At 39.5% G+C, this 20,617-nt stretch overlaps 1 protein-coding gene across 1 annotated transcript in view; it reads right to left on the reverse strand.

The window, feature by feature from the left end:
* Positions 1-20,617, reverse strand: part of spon1b (spondin 1b) — an 82,634-nt gene that overhangs the window by 32,870 nt on the left and 29,147 nt on the right. The window contains exons 3-4 of the mRNA XM_088339777.1: positions 19,501-19,634; positions 79-152 (exon numbers count right to left, since the gene is read on the reverse strand). Of these exons, the coding sequence (XP_088195903.1) occupies positions 79-152; positions 19,501-19,634 (208 nt within the window). The remainder of the gene's footprint in view (positions 1-78; positions 153-19,500; positions 19,635-20,617) is intronic.

A 20,617-nucleotide genomic window follows, 5' to 3' on the forward strand; every position in this document is an offset into this window, starting at 1 on the left:
ATTCTCCATTTTCAACGGCCAACATATGAGCAGCAAGAATCGGGGAAGATGATGATCATATTGGACAGCTGTCATTACCTTTCTCGCATAGCCGGATGGTCAGAGAGCCTTCATCTTGGAAATAGATGATTTTCTTTTGAACAATGCTTGCCCTGCAAACACAGAATACAAGGACACTGATGATTGGTGTACAACTTCAGGAGAAATCTATAAGTTGGGGAAAAACACATACAAATGGGAAATTCAATATGCATTACTGTTTAATCTCAGTTCCTTGCAATTGTTTGTGGGCAGTCACTGAAGCATTTAAAGAGACAGTATTATTTGTCACTGTATGGTGTAGTGTAACCGAAAATGAGTGCTAACAGGCAAATGAAAAAGTATAAACAACAGAGTCTTAAAGTGACCAGACCGCACAATCATTTTTCTCATTTGTTGCCTAGCCTTGTACAAGATTTTTGGATATTGAGGGTACCCTAAGCAGCAAGATGGGGGACGGTTATTTCATCTCCCTTTGAGTCTATGCTCATTTGATGTAAAATAAATGCACATTTTTCGACATACAAGGATTTTAAAACATACACAATGGTTAGATTTTTGCTTATTATTCAAGTCAATATTGTTAACAATACACTATCTATCTATCATTCTATCTAAAAAGAAAAGAAAAACGGAAAAAGTAGCAAAACACTAAACTATTTGACCATGGCCAACCCAAATTCCTAAACATCCAAACAAGGTAAGCAAGCAAAGAACAGCAACATGATTGACTGAAAGTGACTATGGTGTAAACAGTTGATAATAGTCATAATAGCAAACAACAGAGCGCAATAAAGTCAAAATAACAAACTGGTATCCGATGCAATTTCCTTTGCAGGTGTCAAGTCAAGTGACTTAAAGGAAGGTTTATGTGTTAGCCTTGAGTGAAAGAAAGATGAAAGGAAATGGTGTGGAAAGAATGTTTGCAGTAAGACAGGTGTGTGAGAAATATTTGGCAAAAGGTAAGGATGTTTGTTTGGCTTTTATGGACTTGGAAAAGGTGTATGAAAGAGTCGATGGAGAGGCGTTGTGGCAGGTGATGGTAATAAATGTGGTTGGAAATTTGTTGGAAGCATTGAAGATTTTTTATCTGAACAGTAGAGAATGTGTAAGAGTATTGAGTGAGACAAGTGCGTGGTTCCCTGTGTTGACTGGTGTGAGACAGGGGTGTGTGATGTCACCATGGCTGTTTAATGTGTACATGGATGGCGTGGTGAGAGAGGTGAGTGCAAGAGTATTTGGCAGAGGTGTAGAGATGATGAATAACAGTGGAACGGTGTGGCAGGTAAGTCAGTTGTTTGCAGATGACACTGCACTTGTGGCTGATTCTGAGGAAAAATTGAAAAGTTTGGAACAGTGTGTGATAGGTGTAAGTTATGTGTCAATGTTGGGATGAGTAAGGTGATGAAGTGTTCACGTGATGGAGTGGGCATGGCGTTGGAAATAAGGTTGCATGGACAGGTGCAGGAAGAAGTTGAGAGCTTTAGGTACTTGGGTTGTGATGTGCCTGCACTTGGTGGAATAAAGTGCAATGTATTGCACAGAGTGATCATGGAAGCAAGGTTTTGGGTGCTCTAAGGAGAGTGATGAATAACAAGAATATGAGTATGGATGTTAAGAGAGGACTGTACTAGAGTGTGATTGTGCTCACTGTGTTTAGTGCAGAGACTTGGAGCCTGAATGCAGATTTGATAAGGAAATTAAATGTTTTTGAGATGAAGTGTTTGAGCAGTATGTTAGGAGTGACAAGATTGGATAGATTGAGAAAATGAATTGTGAGAGACAACTGGAGAAGTAGTGGAACTGAGCAAGCGTGTGGATGAGAGAGTACTTGGTTGGTTTGAACACATGGAGAGGATGGATGAGGAGCGAATGTTGAAGAGGATCTACAGAGCAGAAGTAAATGGAAGGAGACCAAGAGGAAGGTCGTGATTGACGTGGATGGATAGTGTTATGAGTGCACTGCGGGAAAGAAGTCTAAATATAGTGGAAGCTGGAGCTCTTGTTGGTGATAGGAATGAGTGGAGAGGTGTTGTGAAAGTATATTGGACGTGTTCTAAGGGATGGCCAGGGCACCTGTATGATACGGCAGGGGTAAACCTGCTGTTGTACAGAAGAGTGTGTTGTGACCCGTGTGACATGGCCGCTTTCTTGTGTCCCGTTTCATATGGAGGGACAAAAGCATTACCATTTTTGGGTGCCGAGGTGCTCAACTTGTTTGCGTTGGGCAATTGGGTTGGCGATGGTCTACTTTTTGTGTTTTTTGCTACTTTTTACCTTTTTTCTTTTCTTCGTTTTTTTGTATGTTTGTCTTGCTGTCAGAGGGTACAAAATAATTCCCAAAAATAGTGATGTTTTTAGAAATGATTAAACATAAAAATAAATTACAACTTCAAATTTGTTAGTATATTTGTGAAATGAAGAGAACTGATTATATGTTTTAGGTATAACTTGCATAAAAAAATACTTATAAAATGCTACTCTGTCTTTAAGGTTTGTACAGCTTATTCATGGACAAATTTAAGCACTTTTTATGGACTTTCAAAGCAAATACAGTATGAAACATGTATTTTAATAATCCAAAAATGCAATTTCATATGTGATTCTTAATCTTAAAAGTGCATTTATTAAGACATATCATTTTTAGATCTTGGGTAAATCGAGAGTATATTCGTTGATCTGAACGATAGATAGATAGATAGATAGATAGATAGATAGATAGATAGATAGATAGATAGATAGATAGATAGATAGATAGATAGATAGATAGATAGATAGATAGATAGATAGATAGATAGATAGATAGATAGATAGATAGATAGATAGATAGATAGATAGATAGATAGATAGATAGATAGATAGATAGATAGATAGATAGATAGATAGATAGATAGATAGATAGATAGATACTTTATTCATCCCCGAAGGGAAATTCACATTTCCAGCAGCATCCCTGAGCTGAGAACAATACAATAATAAAGCAAAAAGAATACAATATACAAATACCCAGTGTGACTTGTGTAAATATTTTTGGGACAAATCCCTCCCTACATAGGTGTTGGTTTAAGTGGCGAAATATGTAGCTTACATTAACAATTCCCATTACAATTTACCACTGGCAAACACTACCTTAATTATTTGCATGGCCCATCATAAATGTGTATAATTGTTACATTATCCTAGCACAAACACACATTTCAAAGTGCCTTGTTACGGTGTAGCATGCACATGTCTTTTTTGATGCGACCCATAGTGGGCGATGACGATTCATAGGACAAAACTAATGCCTGGCTGTTGATCATGAAGGAAGAAGAAACGCAATGGCAAAGTGAAGTCACCAGAGAGGAGTGTTGGTGTCATTTTTAAGCATACTTGTTGAGAAGCAGGGCAATCATTTCGAGCATTAACAAACACTTAACCTAAAATTCAAGCACTATCTAATCCCTGAAAATACAACATTAAAATTCAAGTATTTTAAAAGATTTAAAACACCCGTACAAACCCTGTATCTGGTATCCTAATAAAAAGCTGTCATTTTTTACAAAAATCAACTCAGTTTTGCCTCATGTTGACTAAAAATACAATATTCTGTGAACCCTAAAAGGATAGTCATAATGCTTAAAATTGTCTGCCATAGCAGCGGAGTGATTAACATGTCTGCGGCACAGTTCTAAGGTCCAGGGTTTGATTCCATCTTCCGTTGCCTCCCCTGTGCAGAGTTTGCATGTTCTCCCCGTGCTTGCGTGGGTTTCCCCTGGGCACTGCAATTTCCTCCCACATTCCAAAAAACATGCATGTCCGGTTAATTAGCCGGTCCAAATTGTCCCTAGGCGTGAATGAGCGAATCGGTTGTCTGTCTCTGTGTGCCCTGTGACTGGCTGGCAACGAGTTCAGGGTGTCCCCTGCCCACTGCCCGAAGAAAGCTGGGATGGGCTCCAACCCCCGTGGCCCTACTGAGGATAAGTGCTGCAGATAATGGACTCTATGGTTGACTTTTCTAAAAGAAAATGCTTGGCAAAGTCAAGTCAGGCGCTTTTCAATCATATATTCTCCACACAATGTGAGAGCGGCAACCCCATTTGACCTTTTCTAAAACTTGACTCGTTTAAAAGCTTTTGCTCCTTATTTCTTGCATTTGTGAAAAAGTACATGACAGAATCTTGTCCTAGGTTTTGTGTGGAGCATCAGGAAGACTAGTGTGAAAGCTCATCTAGCTCATCATCACATGCAGTGTTGTGAGCACAAGTAACCGTGAAACTGTTGCTACGACTGAGGAAATGTTCTGCCAAAAGCCCATAACGCAATTTCCATTAAATTTTTAAACCACATATTTTTGCTTTGAAGAGGATCATATTTTTATTTCACTTGATTTCAAGGATGTTATAAAATATCAAACCCTCTGCTATTTTTATTCTGGCCTCTACAGCTTTCGTGCTGACCCAAGTCTTGTTTTAAACCCTTTTTGTCTTTCCTTTAGTCTAAGTCAGAGGTTGGGAATGTATGGCTCACGAACCAGATGTGGCTCTTTTTATGAGCAGTGTTGGGGACGCTATTTTAAAAAAGGTATTAGTTATAGTTACTACGTCTTCCAAAAAATAACTGAGTTAGTAACTGAGTTACTCTATAGTCAAAGTAATTAGTTACCAGGTAAAATAGCTATTTCCCTTCATTTGAAAAAAATGTTTCTTTGTCAAAGAATTTGAAGTTTCCTGAGCAGTTGAATAGAGGAAAACGGACAGGTAGTTGTGATATAGAACCTTGCAATATGCATTGCACCTCACCAGCAACAGTTTGCAACAAAATCAGCAATAAACAATATCATAAAATAACAATCAACAGTAAACAATATAAAGTTTAGTAAATTAAATCTAACTCTCACAACCTGAGACCACTGGTCAAGTAGACATAGCCTAGAGTATTTTTTGACAACTTAATTCAATTGTAAAACAATATAAAGTGAGTTTAGTTCTATAGAATACATCACAATCTCTAGTCAGACAACTGCTCAAATAGACATACGCTACTGCACTTCAAGTATTTTTACACAACAAAAGTAAACAGTTAAACAATATAGGGTGTTGTTTAACACTGCAGTGTAAAATAAAATGATTAAAAAAAACTCATACAACCTGCGACAACTGGTCAAGTAGAAATAGGCAACAGCACATCAAATAGTTTGTTCACAACAAAAGTCAGCAGTAAAACAATATAAAGTGACTATCTCACTTTACCTCTCTCACTCGATCCCCTTCCATCTCTATACTCCCTTGATTTTTATCCGTTTCTCTTTCTCCATTTTCTAACATTCGTATATGGTACATTGACTAAAAGTAGTGTTTTAATGAAATAAGACCTAATGACTTCTCATATGTCATATATGACCCTTTAGTGGCTTGGTGGTTAGAATTCGGTGCTTTCCCTGTCGCGATCTTGGCTTTATCCCGTTGCCACCAATGCTATGCAATCAGGGTCAGTGCTATTTTTTGACCGATCAATAATTCCACTAATATGGAAATTTGCTGGTGCGCATTTTCAATTTTATCTGTATATAATGCGTACCTAAATAAGGCGCACGTTCAAATTTCTGGCCAACTAGCGTTTTTAAGGTGCGCCTTATAGTCTAAAAAAATGTGTATGCATATTACACCCTATTATTTAGGGTTTCTTTTCATTAAAAACGGTTTCAGCAAAGGCCCAACGAAAACGTCTATAAAGGTCCAGGTTTGAATATAATTATCCAATGATGTTCAAGAGCATACTTTATGTTGCCGAATGGGAAACACAGTACTTAATGCTGTATTTGCAGATCCCAAATGTTCAAAGTTTATTTCTGTTTTCAGTCATTGACGAACTGCATATCCATTTTACACACAAGCAAAAGAGGAGTACATGAAACAACAAAAAGTTATCCAGTAAAAAAAAAATGAAGGTTTTGCTGTAACCTACTCTTGGGTTCAACAAGCCGATGTTCTTCTCTTGACTCCTATTCCTTAAGTCCTGGTGTGGACTTGTCCTCAACTCTTCATGACAATATTACCTGCCTCAACCTATGTATGTATATACCGGAGCCATATTCAACTAGTGCAGGGGTCGGGAACCTTTTTGACTCAAAGAGCCATAAAAGCAAAAAATATTAATTTTATTTTGGGAAAGAGCCACACCATATATTATGAGACAAATTTACAAAATTGCTAAACCCGCACCCCAGACAAAAGCTTAGTCTTCAGCACATTTATTTTTGATGATTTGATAAAAATTATGAAAAGAGAATAATGCCAGAGCCCCTGTCCCAAAATCAACAAACATACCACTTTAAACTTGTCTCTTTCTTGCAATTACTCAAGATCGGTTAAACTCCTTTTGACCCTTTTTTCATACATATTGGTTTCAAAACCAGATGCAAGCTGTTATTGTGTAAAAACGTCACAACATTCTGCAAATAGGGAGCCTGATGAGCTCACTTTTGGCGCAGATGGCGTAGGGCGAGAGATGGGAGGGAGTGCTTGCGCTTTTTGCATGGCTCCACCCATCCCTCCCACTCACCCAATCAAAAGACTAAGTTCTCTTCCGGTGTTTTGGCGTATTTACAGTGTGTTATGTGGATTCATCATAAGGTATCTGAACACTGAACACAGATTATATAGTGAACTTTTATATAAAGGATTCTTTAGCGTTGTACAGCCAAAACGAGTTTTTTTCCCACCTTTTTTGTGTTCTGGATTGGCTTTGCGTGTACCTGAATAGGACGAACTACTCAAGTTTCGAATAGGATGGAGAAATTTTGCATGCAATCAAATTTGTCTCTGAGCCATAGATATTCATAGAAAGAGCCATATATGGCTCGCGAGCCATAGGTTCCCGACCCCTGAACTAGTGGGAGGTGGCTAGAGTCAGGAACACACTTACATTCTTGCATTCCTGTCTGACATGTAGCACAGTATAGGTCCTTTGTTTGTGTGTTAAATTTATATATATACAGTATAGGCAGGGTTGGGTAGGGTTACTTTAACTTGACTGCTTTCAATTACTTTTGGATTACTCCAATACCAAATATGCTAATAAAAGACAAAAGAAACTAAATATGAATAAAATTATGGCTCACAACACATGGTAAGCTTTTAACATAAAATGTGACAGGAACAAAATGAAAATAAATCCAAACAGCTTGCCAACATCATTTTTGCCGTTCCATGTATTCCGTTACTCCCCAAGCCTGCACACAATTCAGTAATTTATTCATATTTAGTTTATTTTGTCTTTTATTAGCATATTTGGTATTGGAGTAATCCAAAAGTAATTAAAAGTAATGAAGTTAAAGTAACCCTACCCAACCCTGAGTATAGGTTGAGGTTAACAGGTATTGCCTCAACCTATACTGTGCTTTATCAGACAGGAATAGTAACAGCTCATTTATTCAGCATTAAACTTAAGCTTGGATGGTTATTTTTGCCTTTAGATTTTCTAAAATGTTTGCCATTAAAGTTCATTATCATGGCCGTATGGTGGCGATGGGGTCTTGGGTACTTGCAATTCACTAAGCACATAAAAATGTGTTATTTAAGTGGGAGAGAAAAAACACAAAGACTGGACACAAGGGAGAAACGCTACACACGATACAAACGTTGTTTGTTATATTGAGACTATAAATCTAACAGAGTAAATGGGGCAAATAAGCTTGACTGCTAAGGCATGAAATTGAAAATAAAATGCAATATACACATCACCATGCTTCATTTGATGACGCTGTAGCATGTTCACTGGTGTTAATGGTCAATTTGTGTGCATCACGTCATTTAATAATTTAATGTGGCAAAGAAATATAAAATGAAATGGTGGTCAAAGTGTTCCGACTGCCAGTGTTAAGAAATGTATTTCCTTTTCAGTACAGCACAGAAAGAAAAAAAAAAATCAGTCTTACTTTTTGCTTTTCAAACACTTTTTTTTTTTTACCTCAAAAAAGGTTTAGTTCACCCTCGATGTTTTTTTAAAGATGGGGAGTGTCATTTCAGATGACCTTTAAAAAGCTGTGGTAACAATGCCAAACTACTGTATTTGTGTATAAATACGCGCATTTTTTCAAATACAGTGAAAACTAGATTGCAGTGGTACCTCCTTACACAAGCACCTCTATCTGTCTATCTATGTACCTTGGTCATATCCCTCAAGAGGGGTGACCGACAGCAAGACAAACACACACAATAACAAAGAAAATAAAAAGGGAAAAAAATAGCAAAAATACACACAAACAATTTTGGACCATGCCCAACCCAAATGCCCAAACAAGTTAGGCACCTCGGCACCCAAGTTGGTCGTGCTTTCGTCCCTCCAGATGAAACGGGACACAAGAAAGCGGCCATGTCACTCGGGTCAGGGTGACACAACACACTCATTTGTTCAACAGCAGGGCCCGACAGCTTTCACTGGTTTACCCATGCCGCATCATACAGGTGCTCTGCCCATCCCTTAGAACACGTCCACACATCCCACTATCCTTTTTCAACACCTCTCCACTCATTCCTATCACCAACAAGAGCTCTAGCTTCCACTAGATTTAGACCTCTTTCCTGCAGTGCACTCATCCATCCACGTCAATCGCGCCCTTCCTCTTGGTCTCCTTCCATTAACTTCTGCTCTGTAGATCCTCGACATTCGCTCCTCATCCATTCTCTCCATGTGTCCAAACCAACAGAGTATTCTCATATCCACACACTTGCTCAGTCCACTACTACTTCAGTTCTGTCTCTCACAGTTTCATTTCTCAATCTATCCAATCTTGTCACTCCTAACATACTACACAAGCACCTCTAGAGACGGCAATTTCAATACACGTGTTTTAAAATCTTGCTCCGCATACAACAGAAAATCCAGGTAACAAGAATCCCTGACGCTACCACTAGAGACCGCAAGACTGCTCACCGTACGTGACCACTTACTGCCAACTGGCCTCTGATTTCATTTACATAATTTCATTGATCTTATAACTGTATTTTTATGTTTAGTTACTATTTAAAACTAGGGTTCACTTGGCTGCTTTTGGTAAGACTGGAAAAGAACAATTCGTTGTTAAATATTTTATATAGGAAAATTTGTTCACGAAACGAGCAAGTAAAGCTATGAGCACGATCATGGAACAAATATAGCTTGCATGAAGAAGTGGCATTGAAATAAGGCTGATTATAAGCTGCACACATTAATATTGTTAAGAAACATAGTGTGCATACATAGGCCGCACTGGGCCCACTTTGTAACCAGAGATAATTTAAGATGGTGCCCAGTAAGTGTTTCTACTCAACATGTCTTACTTTGAGCTGCCTTTGTTGTGATGCAACATATGTGACAATTTTCAATTCATTTTTATATTGCTTTTTTTGTTTCAACCAGTTCAAAAACCACTGGTTTATTGGTTACAACAATAACCTGTATTGTTTAACTTGCAAAACCATTAACTTCGATACTTGACACGCACTGCCCTTCCCTCGTTTGTTCTTCCTTTCCTTGACGCTACCACATCTCTTGCTCCTTTGTACTTTTCTCACAGCGCCCTCTCTAGGAATTTATTTATCATAAAACTACATAGACACTTATAAATGGTCAGTTCCAGCTGTACAGTATTGCAAAAGGTGGCTAGGAAGAAGCTATGGCGCTCCCAGGCTGACTTGGTAAAAGGTGGCTTGTGTTCGCCACACTGCCACCTTATTGAGCTTTGCAGAGGATTCAGAAATTCTTACCCTAATAATTAATGCAGTTTGCTAGAGTAAGGAGTGAAAGTAAGCGGAAGGGGGATTTTTGCGATTGAGCCTTAGCCGACATACTTAACTTACATACGTTAGCAACCGTCCACAGTATGTGAGGACCTGGCACCGTTTGTCTGACACTGTCAGGAAGCGGACCGGGAAGCAGGAAGTCGGAAATCATATGCGTAGACGATCCGTCACTTTAATTAGGAAAGAAAAGTTGTCCAACACACAAACGGACCAAAAACAAAACAAAACAGGTTCAAAGGCAATCAAAATTACAAACTAGGCATTACTCAGATCAAACGGGCATGAACAGGGTTTCAACGAGGGTTAAACAATGGTCTGGCCACGGGCAGTCCCAAAAGGAGCGTTTAAGCAATCAGTCCAATGCGTCTCAGCCGGTGTCAAGGGGCGGGGCCAGCTGGGCGCCATGACAACCGTGCAGGACACGACAGACACAGTGGTCTGCAGTACGGGGACCCCGCAGGGAACGGTGCTGGCTCCGTTCCTCTTCACCCCCTACACTGCGGACTTTTCATATTACACACCCACCTGTCACCTGCAGAAGTTCTCTGACGACTCGGCAATCGTCGGACTCATCACAGATGGGGACGATAGTGAGAACAAAGAACTGACAAAGGAATTTGTGGACTGGTGCCAGAGGAACTGCCTCCAGATCAACGAGGTGAAAACAAAAGAACTGGTGGTGGACTTCCGCAAACAAAGATACAACCCCCAACAATGGTGAACATTCAGGGAACAGAGGTTATATTATGGACCCGAATAAAAATCAATGAAAGTTACTGATTCTGATTCTGCAGTAATCAGAGTTGGGAATTCTTGGCAAGAAAAAACCCTTTAGCCAGTTTGCATTTAGCCCAGATGTTTTGCATCAGGAGCTTGTTTACCTGACAGTTGAGTAGAAGCACCTGTGGTTGTATCTAAACTATGTATCTTGCACTAAACAAACTGTGGCAAAGCATGGGAATACTGTAAATATGTTATCTTTAAGTATGGATGAAAAATAAAATCACAAAAAACAGACTTTCTCAATGAAAATAAACTAGATAATAAATATGAAAGGGAACTTTTAAACAAGCAGCTTTTGCCAGCAACATTTGGCACCGAAAGAGTTTAGATAATTGTGCTGTAGCTTCTATCTTGTGTACAGTATTTTTTGATTCCAAAAGCAAATTCCTAACAATCCGTCGACTGTATGTCATTGCAAGTGTTTGTTTGTCTTTGAAGGTCAGAGCGTCCTTCTGGTAGTTGAGGGGAGTTCATCCAAATATGCCGTCAAAGAAAACTTCCTGCTTGAGTGGGCAGCTAAAAGAGCAGAAGGACATTGAGAGAACACTGCATAATAATGCGGATTCCTATCTGACTTCCAAAAAGTATTCCAAAGTGCTTTAGGAAACTTCGCTGTCTCTCATTGACCTTTGCAGAGACAGCTGTTCACATGTTCGCCTTATGTTTATCTTGAGCATAGTCTTTCCATCACTATTTTCATTCTGTTGCTGCAGGAATTACAGGAAAGGTCAACAAAACAGCTGGCCCAGTGGCAGCACATCAAACTGGGATCTGCTGTCAGAATACCCGTTTTAAATGATTTGTTCACAACGCAGAGAGAAATCCAAGTATTGATCATCGTCAAAGAAAATTTGGATAACTTGCTCTTTTACATAGAAGTTTTTTTTGTACTGCTTATAGTAAGGTTTGACAAGTCCTCTCATGTTCTCATCTAATGATCACTCTTTGGATACATAACTGAAAACGTTTGCAATGACTCTTACTGTTACACAGAGTTAATTTTGGTCATTTTGAAGATGTTAATGCTTGTTTGCACCACTCTATGTGTACAGAGTCGTCCTGCTTTCCAGCCAGTGGGAGTGACTCCTCTCATTTAAGCGCCTTTTCCGCAACACGGTTCTGGCCTTCCTCACCTCGCCCAGCTTCTCCCCGGGTACCTTTTCCATTAGAGAACGGTGCTGCTAGAGTTCCTGCTGGAAAGTTAGGAAACACTGGACCTCATAAGAAGACCACAGGGCTGAATTTGGTGCACTAGCCATTATTTCAAAATAGTGTTCATTGCGGCAAAATACAAACATGCAATGTTATTTTTAAAATCGCAGGGAGGAAAGAAACTTAATTTTTAAACTACCCTCTCTGAACAATCATTGGTCAGCAGTGCCCCAACATAGCGCACTAATCAGTGGTCAGCAGTGACATACTTGACGTTTGAAGTCCCCGGTCCAGGGTATAGAACCTCAATAGGGGGGGTACCTAAGGCCGGGCTCTCAACCGAGCTCTCAAAGACTAAGAACCGGTTACTTTTTCATAATGAAAAACCAATAAAGGCGGGGCGAGGCGAAGAAGGCCAGTGGAAAAAGGACAATATTTTCCAACAAATGAGGCTTATTATATTCATGTGAGAAATGAACAAGTGGTTCTTCCACATTGTTGTATACCTTATCGATCGAATTTCATGACATCACCCATGGCAAAGGCAAACTAGGCAGTTGCTAAGCTCTTGAGTGCCCAATAATAGAACACATCATTTTGTGAGACTTTGATATTCAAGACTTCCTAACAGTTCAAATAAAATCAATGAATAATAATAACTTGTAATGCTTGCTCTGCCTTGTAAAAACAATCGACATGCGAGTATGCGTCAACTTGGTCTTCTTTCAACTGCCAAAATTGCATGGTGCACTCTGGGCATGCAAAGAAAGAACCTCAGTCCAGTGGAACACAAAGAATGGTACAGCTTAGTCTGTCAAATTCCTTTATATACTTGCACCAGCACAAAATTTGAGATGTGTCAATTAAAGAAACGAGCGCACATACTCTGTCAAGACAGCGCTTGTATTATTTGTTTTATCATATCACATCTAAATGCCACTGGTCTGCATTATTCACAGGTGGCCTTCAATGAGCTTTGATGGAAATGTCAGCGGAACAGAGCTGTCCAGATAAGGCACTAGGTACATTTATTCCGTTGCATCTACAGTACTTATATAAAAGCTGGATAATATCTAATTACCGCAAATTCTGGACTACAAGCTGCTACATTTTTAACACTGCTGCTCAAATACAGTGAGGGTAATTGTGTTTGTGTTGTGGCAGGATTTTTTTTGCCCAGCAACTTAAGGCTGTCACAAGCCAGAAACGGAACAGGACCCAATAGCGTTCGTTTTACTCAGTTTTATTGCTTACTTCCACGATCTGATGATCGTCAGCTGATGGCAGGAATGTGGAAGTGGTACTTGCGCGCGAGCGAGAAAAGTCGTAGGCGGCAGGAAAGCTGGTCAATAGCCGGGACGGGGGAGCAAGGGTGGTAACGAGTCCAGAAAAAAGGTCGCAACAAGTATCAGGCAGGAAACAGGGCAAAACAGGTCGATGGCCGGGACGGAAGAGCAGGGCAGAAATTGGTCCAGAAACAGGTCGGCAACAGGTAACAGGCAGGAGAAAACAGGGCAGGAGATTGTCGGAAGGTACAGAGCTTGCCTGGCAAAAGCGTAGGTTCGCAGACGGTCTGACGCCAGTAACAGGGAGCCGGGGGTTTAAAAAGTGGCAAGGAGCCAATCAGCGACCAGGGCTGTTGGCGCCTAAGTGGCAGCCGCAGGTGCCCCGAATCAGTAATAATGACATAGACCAATAAAATGAATGAGTAGTTTTACAGAGGTCCATTTAAACTGTATGATTAATCACAAGTATTGTACTAACCCTCAACAGCATGGAAAATACTCTTCAACGCATGTGCTCTAAAAACCCCATAGTGACGTCTCAAAACATTTATGACGCCCATCAAGGGAAATTACTCCATATTTTTGGACATTATTCATACAATACAAACAGGAGCTAGATGGGAGGTTTGACAGAAACTTAATTCAATATTTACGATGTACTGACAATATTTCCACTTTCTACCCGAAAATCAAGTCTTAAGTTCATACATCCGATTTGAGCACTAAAGTCATCAATCAAAATCGTTACAATTTCATGTTTGGTTTACTTTTCTGGTTTCTGGTTTCTTTGTTACTTTACTTCTTGCACATTTCCAGTTCCAGGCTTGGTTTTTGTTACGTAGTTGCTTTGTGCCCACTTTTTTGTCTGGTACTTTGTTCATAGTTTTGTTAATAATAAATAGTGTCCTTGCTTTGAGCACCCCTTTTGGTGATTTGGTCTGTCTGGCATCCGGTCTTTGAGTGGGAGGTAATGTCACTTTCTGGTGTTATCTCTCCCAGAGGCCACAAAACGGGTTTGGTACTGGACACAACTATCCAATCCCGAAACAAATGTCCCTAATCCTACCAAGACTTCATATTGACCGTTGGGCAGCCCTCCGATTGTTAGGTCACTGCCATGCCACTTTCATTCGACTGTTACCATGACTTGAGTGTTTTTGGTTTTGGGTTTTTTTGTTACTTTATTCCTTGCATTTTTCTAGTTCCAGGTTTGGTTATTCTTTCTGGTTTGTTTGGTACTTTGGTCCTAGTTGTGTTAATAAATAAGTTCCTGCTTCCGCCACGTTGGGCCGTCACCTTCAAATCATGACACTTGCACGGTGGCTGGCCTAGTAAATTATTGGCATAAAAAGTACGACTTAGCTGTAGGGCTGGGGGTCTTTCGGACATCAGACCAGCAAACCTAGTAAAAGAGTGTGAAACTTTAAAATCAATTTTTCAGATTTTTTTATAGTTGAAAAAACTAATGGATATGATTAGTTTAAAAAAAACCCTTAGAAGAGATCATATTCTAATCTTTGTCCTTGGTAGCACATAGAAAGCTTTTTTTGCCTTTCAATATTAATACATGTTTTTTATTATGGTAGATTTCCACTCTTGATTATCCCTTTCGCTAAGAGGTTGATTGTCAAGTTCATCCGTGAAAGCGGTTTAAAATAAAGAAGTGAAATCCTCTTCAAGATAAAGAAACAAAAGCTATTTTCACAGAAGTCACATTGCATGGCAAATTGCCAAGAAGTGATCCCTGACTCTTCTTGCCTAGCTTGAGGCTCAGCCAATTATGGTTGTTAAAGAACTTGAGTTATGTCTGCACTCCGTTTGATATGATTGATGTTATTGCTGTCTAGTGTTACTGAGCCCTCATTTATATATTTTTCGTTTTTATTGGCTTGTTTTAAAATTGGCAAGCATGGCGGCTGAGTAGTTGATGCATCTTTGGCACAGTTTTGAGGTCATGGGATTAAATACAGCTACGAGCCTTCCTGAGCAGAGTTTGCATGTTCTCCGTGTCCTTGCGTGGGTTTCTTCCAAGCACTCCGGTTTCCTCCCGCATTCCAAACACATGCATGTCAGGTTAGTTGGCCGGTCCAAATTGTCCCTAGGTGTGAATGAGCAAATGAGTTGTCTGTCTCTGTGTGTCCTGCGACTGGCTGGCTCACTGCCCGATGATAGCTGGGATGGAATCCAGCACCCCCGCGACTCTACTGAGGATAAGCGGTGCAGATAATGGATGAGTGGAAGGTATAGTGTAATTCACCCCATATTCAAATGGACAATTCTTTTTAGGAGAAACAAACCTCACAACACCTTTTATCATTGAAAAGTATGATACCCTTTCTATTGGGACGCAAGACTGCTGATTGTTGCTGGGGTCAAACGTTTAAAACACACCTTAGAGAATGTCTGCTTATTCCTCTCATTAGCTATTTTCATTTCACACTATACACCTACCACTCCGGAAAATACATCACATTCCAATTTCCCTCTGGTTAAAATGTTTGCTAATTAACTTTTACTTACATTTAGCTTTTTATCAATCAACTTGTGTGTGTTTTTGACCGAATACGTTATTTATTTTCAAAGCAATGAACCACAAATTAAAAATAAAGGTGTAGCTTCTTCAAAATTAGGAAACTAAACGTTATTTTATATAGTGGACGTTTGCCGTCCTCTCTTGGTAATTATAGGTAACAGCAATTAGAACTCAGAAATCCTTAAACTATTTATTTCTAAAAAGAATATAAAAATGCTACAAAGGTTTATTGGAGCGTCACAAAATATTTAAGAAGTTTGTTTTCAAAGACTTCAGAAATAATTGGACACCTTGTTAGACTGGAGACACACACACCTTCCACTCCTGAGAGAAACCGAGTGTTAACGTAGTAAGTGAATGTCCCTTTGGTGCAGTTTGGATATTTATTTATTTTTAGGAATTTTCTAGATAATGTATAAATGTAGTCATTATGGCGATACCACAAAAAATGCTTACATAATTATCGTGCAGATGTATTACAAATTACACTTCCTGTTTGTACTTAATAGGATTTGACAGATTCTACCATGCGAGACAACATAATTAAATTAAAAAGTTGCAGTGAAAGTGAGATATAGAAAGTTCAGAGGAAGTGGAAGGCGTTATGCTGAATCTTCATCCCACTGTTGACAGTGACAGTAATTGGGGGTGAATTTGCATAGCAGATGTGCCTTTTTGCAGACTTCCATTTATTGGCCAACGAACACTGAGATGGATGTATGCCATCTGTCAGGAGAAAGCAGCAGATAAATTAAAGCTAACAGCCGGGAGTGCCCACGGGAGGCAAAGGCATGTTGGTGCATCTCACTCTGGAATGGGAGAGTCATGGAAAGTATTTCAGTCTGGAATTCAGGTAAAGAAATGAAAATCACATAGTTGAATATAGGCAGACATGGTAACGAAAACAGACAAAGCTAATTGTGCTCAGTTTGAAATAGTTGAGCAAATCACGACACAAATGTCATAGTTATCGTGGTATTTATATGCATTTAAAATGCTAATGTAATCCGATTTGCAATTGGTAAAGAGTTGACAACTAGAAATTGAGATAATTGTTAAATCAAACACCCGTTATAATTATTAAAGATAGCTAGAATATCTCCCTACAAGATAACACTAAAGGAAACGTGGGGAATTAAAAATATTTTAAAAACATGGTTGGAAAGAGGCAGACATGGTAAAGATGACAGAAAAAGAAAATTCAATTCAGCCTGAAATAGTCAAGCAAATCACGACATAAATGTTTGTTATGGTGAAAATTATATGTACTAATGTAATGGAATTTGTAATTGCTTAAGAGTAGACAACCAAACTGTTAAAATAATTGTTGAATCGTACATCTCTAGTGATTCTAGAAGACAGCGAATAGTATCTCCTTAAAAGATAATACTTGTACTAACAAATTGGTAATGGAATAGTGGGTAAAAACATGCATATTGCAAAACGTTTTAAGATCTTATGAGACTTTTGAGATGTGTCGATAAATAACTGTAATGGAAATCCTTATTTTACCATGTCCAAAGATGCACGAGTAGTCATATTTTGTTGAATAGTTTAAGTCAAGTCATGTTTATTTGTATAGCCCTAAATCACAAGGAGTATCAAAGGGGTGCACAGACCACAGATTATTGCAAAACACAGACTATTATTACAACATCCCCTGATCTAAAACCTACATGAGGGCAAGGAAAAACTCAAAAACCTCAAGATAAGGAAAATTAAGAACCTTTAAGAAGGGACCGCACATGTGGTAATCCCCCTTCCAGGATGCCCAAGCTGCAATGGATGTTGCAATAACAAATAATACACAGATATTGTCAGCATAATATACAGTGGAACCTCGGTTTTCGAACGCCTCTCGGTTCGAACAAATCGGTGTCCGACCCAAAATTTCGAGAAATTCTTGCTTCGCTGTTCGGTCAAAAAATCCGGTAATGCGTGAGTGCGTACGCTAGGGTGCGATGCTGAGCGGCGTACGGGTGTAGATCGTGTAGATCGCCCCCACCCCTCATGACCAACTGTTATCGCGTGCCGACGTGCTTCATTCGTTTTGCTTTCGCTTTTAATATAGGTGTACGAAGTGTTTTAGCCCCTAATTATGCCTCCGAAGAAAGTCAGTGCAAGCAGCAAAGTTGCTAGAGGTGAAAAAAGAAAAGTAGTGCGTACAACTATTGCATTTTAGAAAGAAATAATAGCAAAATATGAAGGAGGTGTGCGAGTGTCTGGTCTTGCTAGGGAATACCCCACCGTCCACCTGCGCCTTCTGCTGACTACCACAAAGGTAAGAAATCCTATTCATAATTATTTTCTTTATCTTTTTTTTATTTTTACACGTTCATGTTAACGTAATCTTTCGTACGGAAGATTACACTAACGCGAACGTACGATTAGCCTGGGTTAGCTTTATGATTCAAGGTAAACATTCAGTGTGTTGGAACGGAGCCCAAAATTTAGGGTGTTGGAACGGAGCCCCCTTTCCAATGAACTGCTCACCACGTGTTGTGGAGACCCGGGTGCTAAATGACTTGTAAACGACCTGATTTTTTTATTTTTACACGTTCATGTTAGTGTAATCTTTCGTACGGAAGATTACGATAACGCGAACGTACGATTAGTCTGGGTTAGCTTTATGATTATGTTGAACAGTCAAGGTAAACATTCAGGGTGTTGGAACGGATTAAAACTATTTACATTATTTTTAATGGGAAAAATGATTTCGGTGATCGAACAAAACGGTTTTCGAACAGGGTTCTGGAACGGATTATGGTCGAGAACCGAGGTTCCACTGTATAGGTTATTCATAAGCTATAGAATAGAAATGTGTTTTAAGCCTAGATTAAAACAGTTCCACTGAGGTTGCAGATTCGAATTTCAGGGGGAAGAGCATTTTATATAACTGTATATGCGTATTCGCATTTATTTTTAGCTTTGAGGACGACTTTCTATTTTCTCCATTCTCCAACATTCATCCCTGATACAGTAAGTAAAAATAGTGTGATAATGAAATAAAACGGAATGCAATTTCATAAGTTATCTATATCACTGTTGGTTTAGTGGTTAGGATTTGGCGCTCTCACCGCAGCAACCTGGATTTTATTCACGTTTCAACCATTGTTTTGCATTTCAAGTCAGCAATATTTTTCAACTTATCAATCTTTGCACTAATATGGTAATATACCGTATTTTTACACCCATAAGGCGCAGAGTTAAAAGGCGCACTTCTCCGTAGATGGTTCTATATCTGTTTTTATCAACAGATACGCAACACAGGCTTATTGGGCACGAGCGCAGTGCGACCGCCTTACAACCACACAAGCATGCAAGTGTACGTATTGTAAAAAAAAAGCAGCGGGAGCAAAACTGAGTTTTGCTGTGGTTTATTTAAGTATTTGATCACAAAGTACAATACACAGATGAAAACTTGACGCAATTCGTTTATCAGTTCCTCTAACTTGCGACCCTTTGATTCATTCATCTTCAATTCTCTGCCAGATGCTCTGTTTCCATGTTCTTCCGCATAGTGTAGAAATCAAAAAACCACGACGGACAAAAACAAGGAAAGCATTCAATGGAGGGAAAGTAAGGTATTGGATTTAATCTATATTCTCTACAGCCTCCGGTAGCACAAAAACATTCAAATTGCTACATACGCTACAGCGCTAGCATCCATGAGCACTTCCGTTAACAATGCATTGCGCGTGATGTCACAAGGCCTTTTCCGCGCAAGCGGGATGTAATCACAAACAAACAAGAGACGCTTAAAAGTCAAAGGAGACGCGTAGAAGTCCCATTTTAGTTGAATTAGTCTGAAACATCAGAAACAACTTTCCACAAAACATTTATTCTTGGTTGAGGATGCAATTAAAAATGCGTCATTTGGCTTTTATTTTAAAATGGCGCTTAGGAGACAAAAAAAAAGTTTCAAATTAAAAGGAAAACTTACTTGAGGATGACACAGCCACTTCCAGAAGGTGGTGCTGTCCACATCACCTGTATTCTGGTACGCCTACGAGGTGTGCTCTCCGTCACTGCAGGGGGACAGTTGGTCATGAACTGTGTATCCTCTTCATCTATGATCTAAAAGAAAGGACAAAAATAAGACTTCTTGAAAGAAATTCTACTATTAAGTCACCTCAAAACCATATTTTTCGCATATTTGTATTATTTAAAACTAATTATGTATTGTGCGCAAAGGTACAGAATAACAAAAGTGACTACAGTAATCCCTTGCTACCTCTCACATGGGTTATCACTTGTTGACTGCTTCGCGGATTTTGACTTGAATTGTCTTTAATGTCATTGATAACAACGTATCGTGCATGGTGTTCTGCAGCAAACAACAGAGTGCAAATTCTACCGTGGGAGAAGGTTGTATGTGTCTGTGGGCATGACAGTCTTTGTGCACGACTATGAAAGTTGGTGTATGATGTCAGTCATATAGCGGGCGGGCGCACAAATCAATTTGGTAGATGCATCAAGAAAACTGCAAAACTTGGCGACATCTAGCCTTTAGCGGCTCGCTACAATGAAAAACAAATTCATCAATTAAGAAGAAGAAGAATTTACTTTTATTGTCATTCTTTATAACTATTCACACAGAACGAAATGTCGATACACCTGACCCGTACAGTTAAACTGTAGCGAGCCGATGCAGCCGCAGCCAAACAGGGCGCCGCCATTTTAGACCCAACTGCTGTGTTGGGAGTCATTAGCAGACCAAACCCCCCAATTCCAACCCTTAATGCCGAGCACCAAGCAGGGAGGCAATGAGTGCCAATGTTGTAAGTCTGAGGAAATTAAGAAAACCATTAAGAAATGGTGATCACTAGCGGGTGTTGCATGGATTATTATCAGGTTTGAGAAGGCAATAGCAGTGCTGGAGGTACGGCCCACTGCCACGGCTCGTCTATGTGACAACTCCCACAAGCTAGGGGTAGCTGAGCCTGTATCACACCAATGCCAGATCCATTACCCATGAAACAGATGACCTGGAGCTACAACTCCGGGGAACACGCATTATTCGAGACTGTTGTATTTTAACCACCATGGAGACATGGGTC

This window comes from Urocampus carinirostris, chromosome 7 (assembly GCF_059441175.1).
Source record: "Urocampus carinirostris isolate Australia breed hairy pipefish chromosome 7, RoL_Ucar_1.0, whole genome shotgun sequence".
Taxonomy (NCBI): Eukaryota; Metazoa; Chordata; class Actinopteri; order Syngnathiformes; family Syngnathidae; genus Urocampus; species Urocampus carinirostris.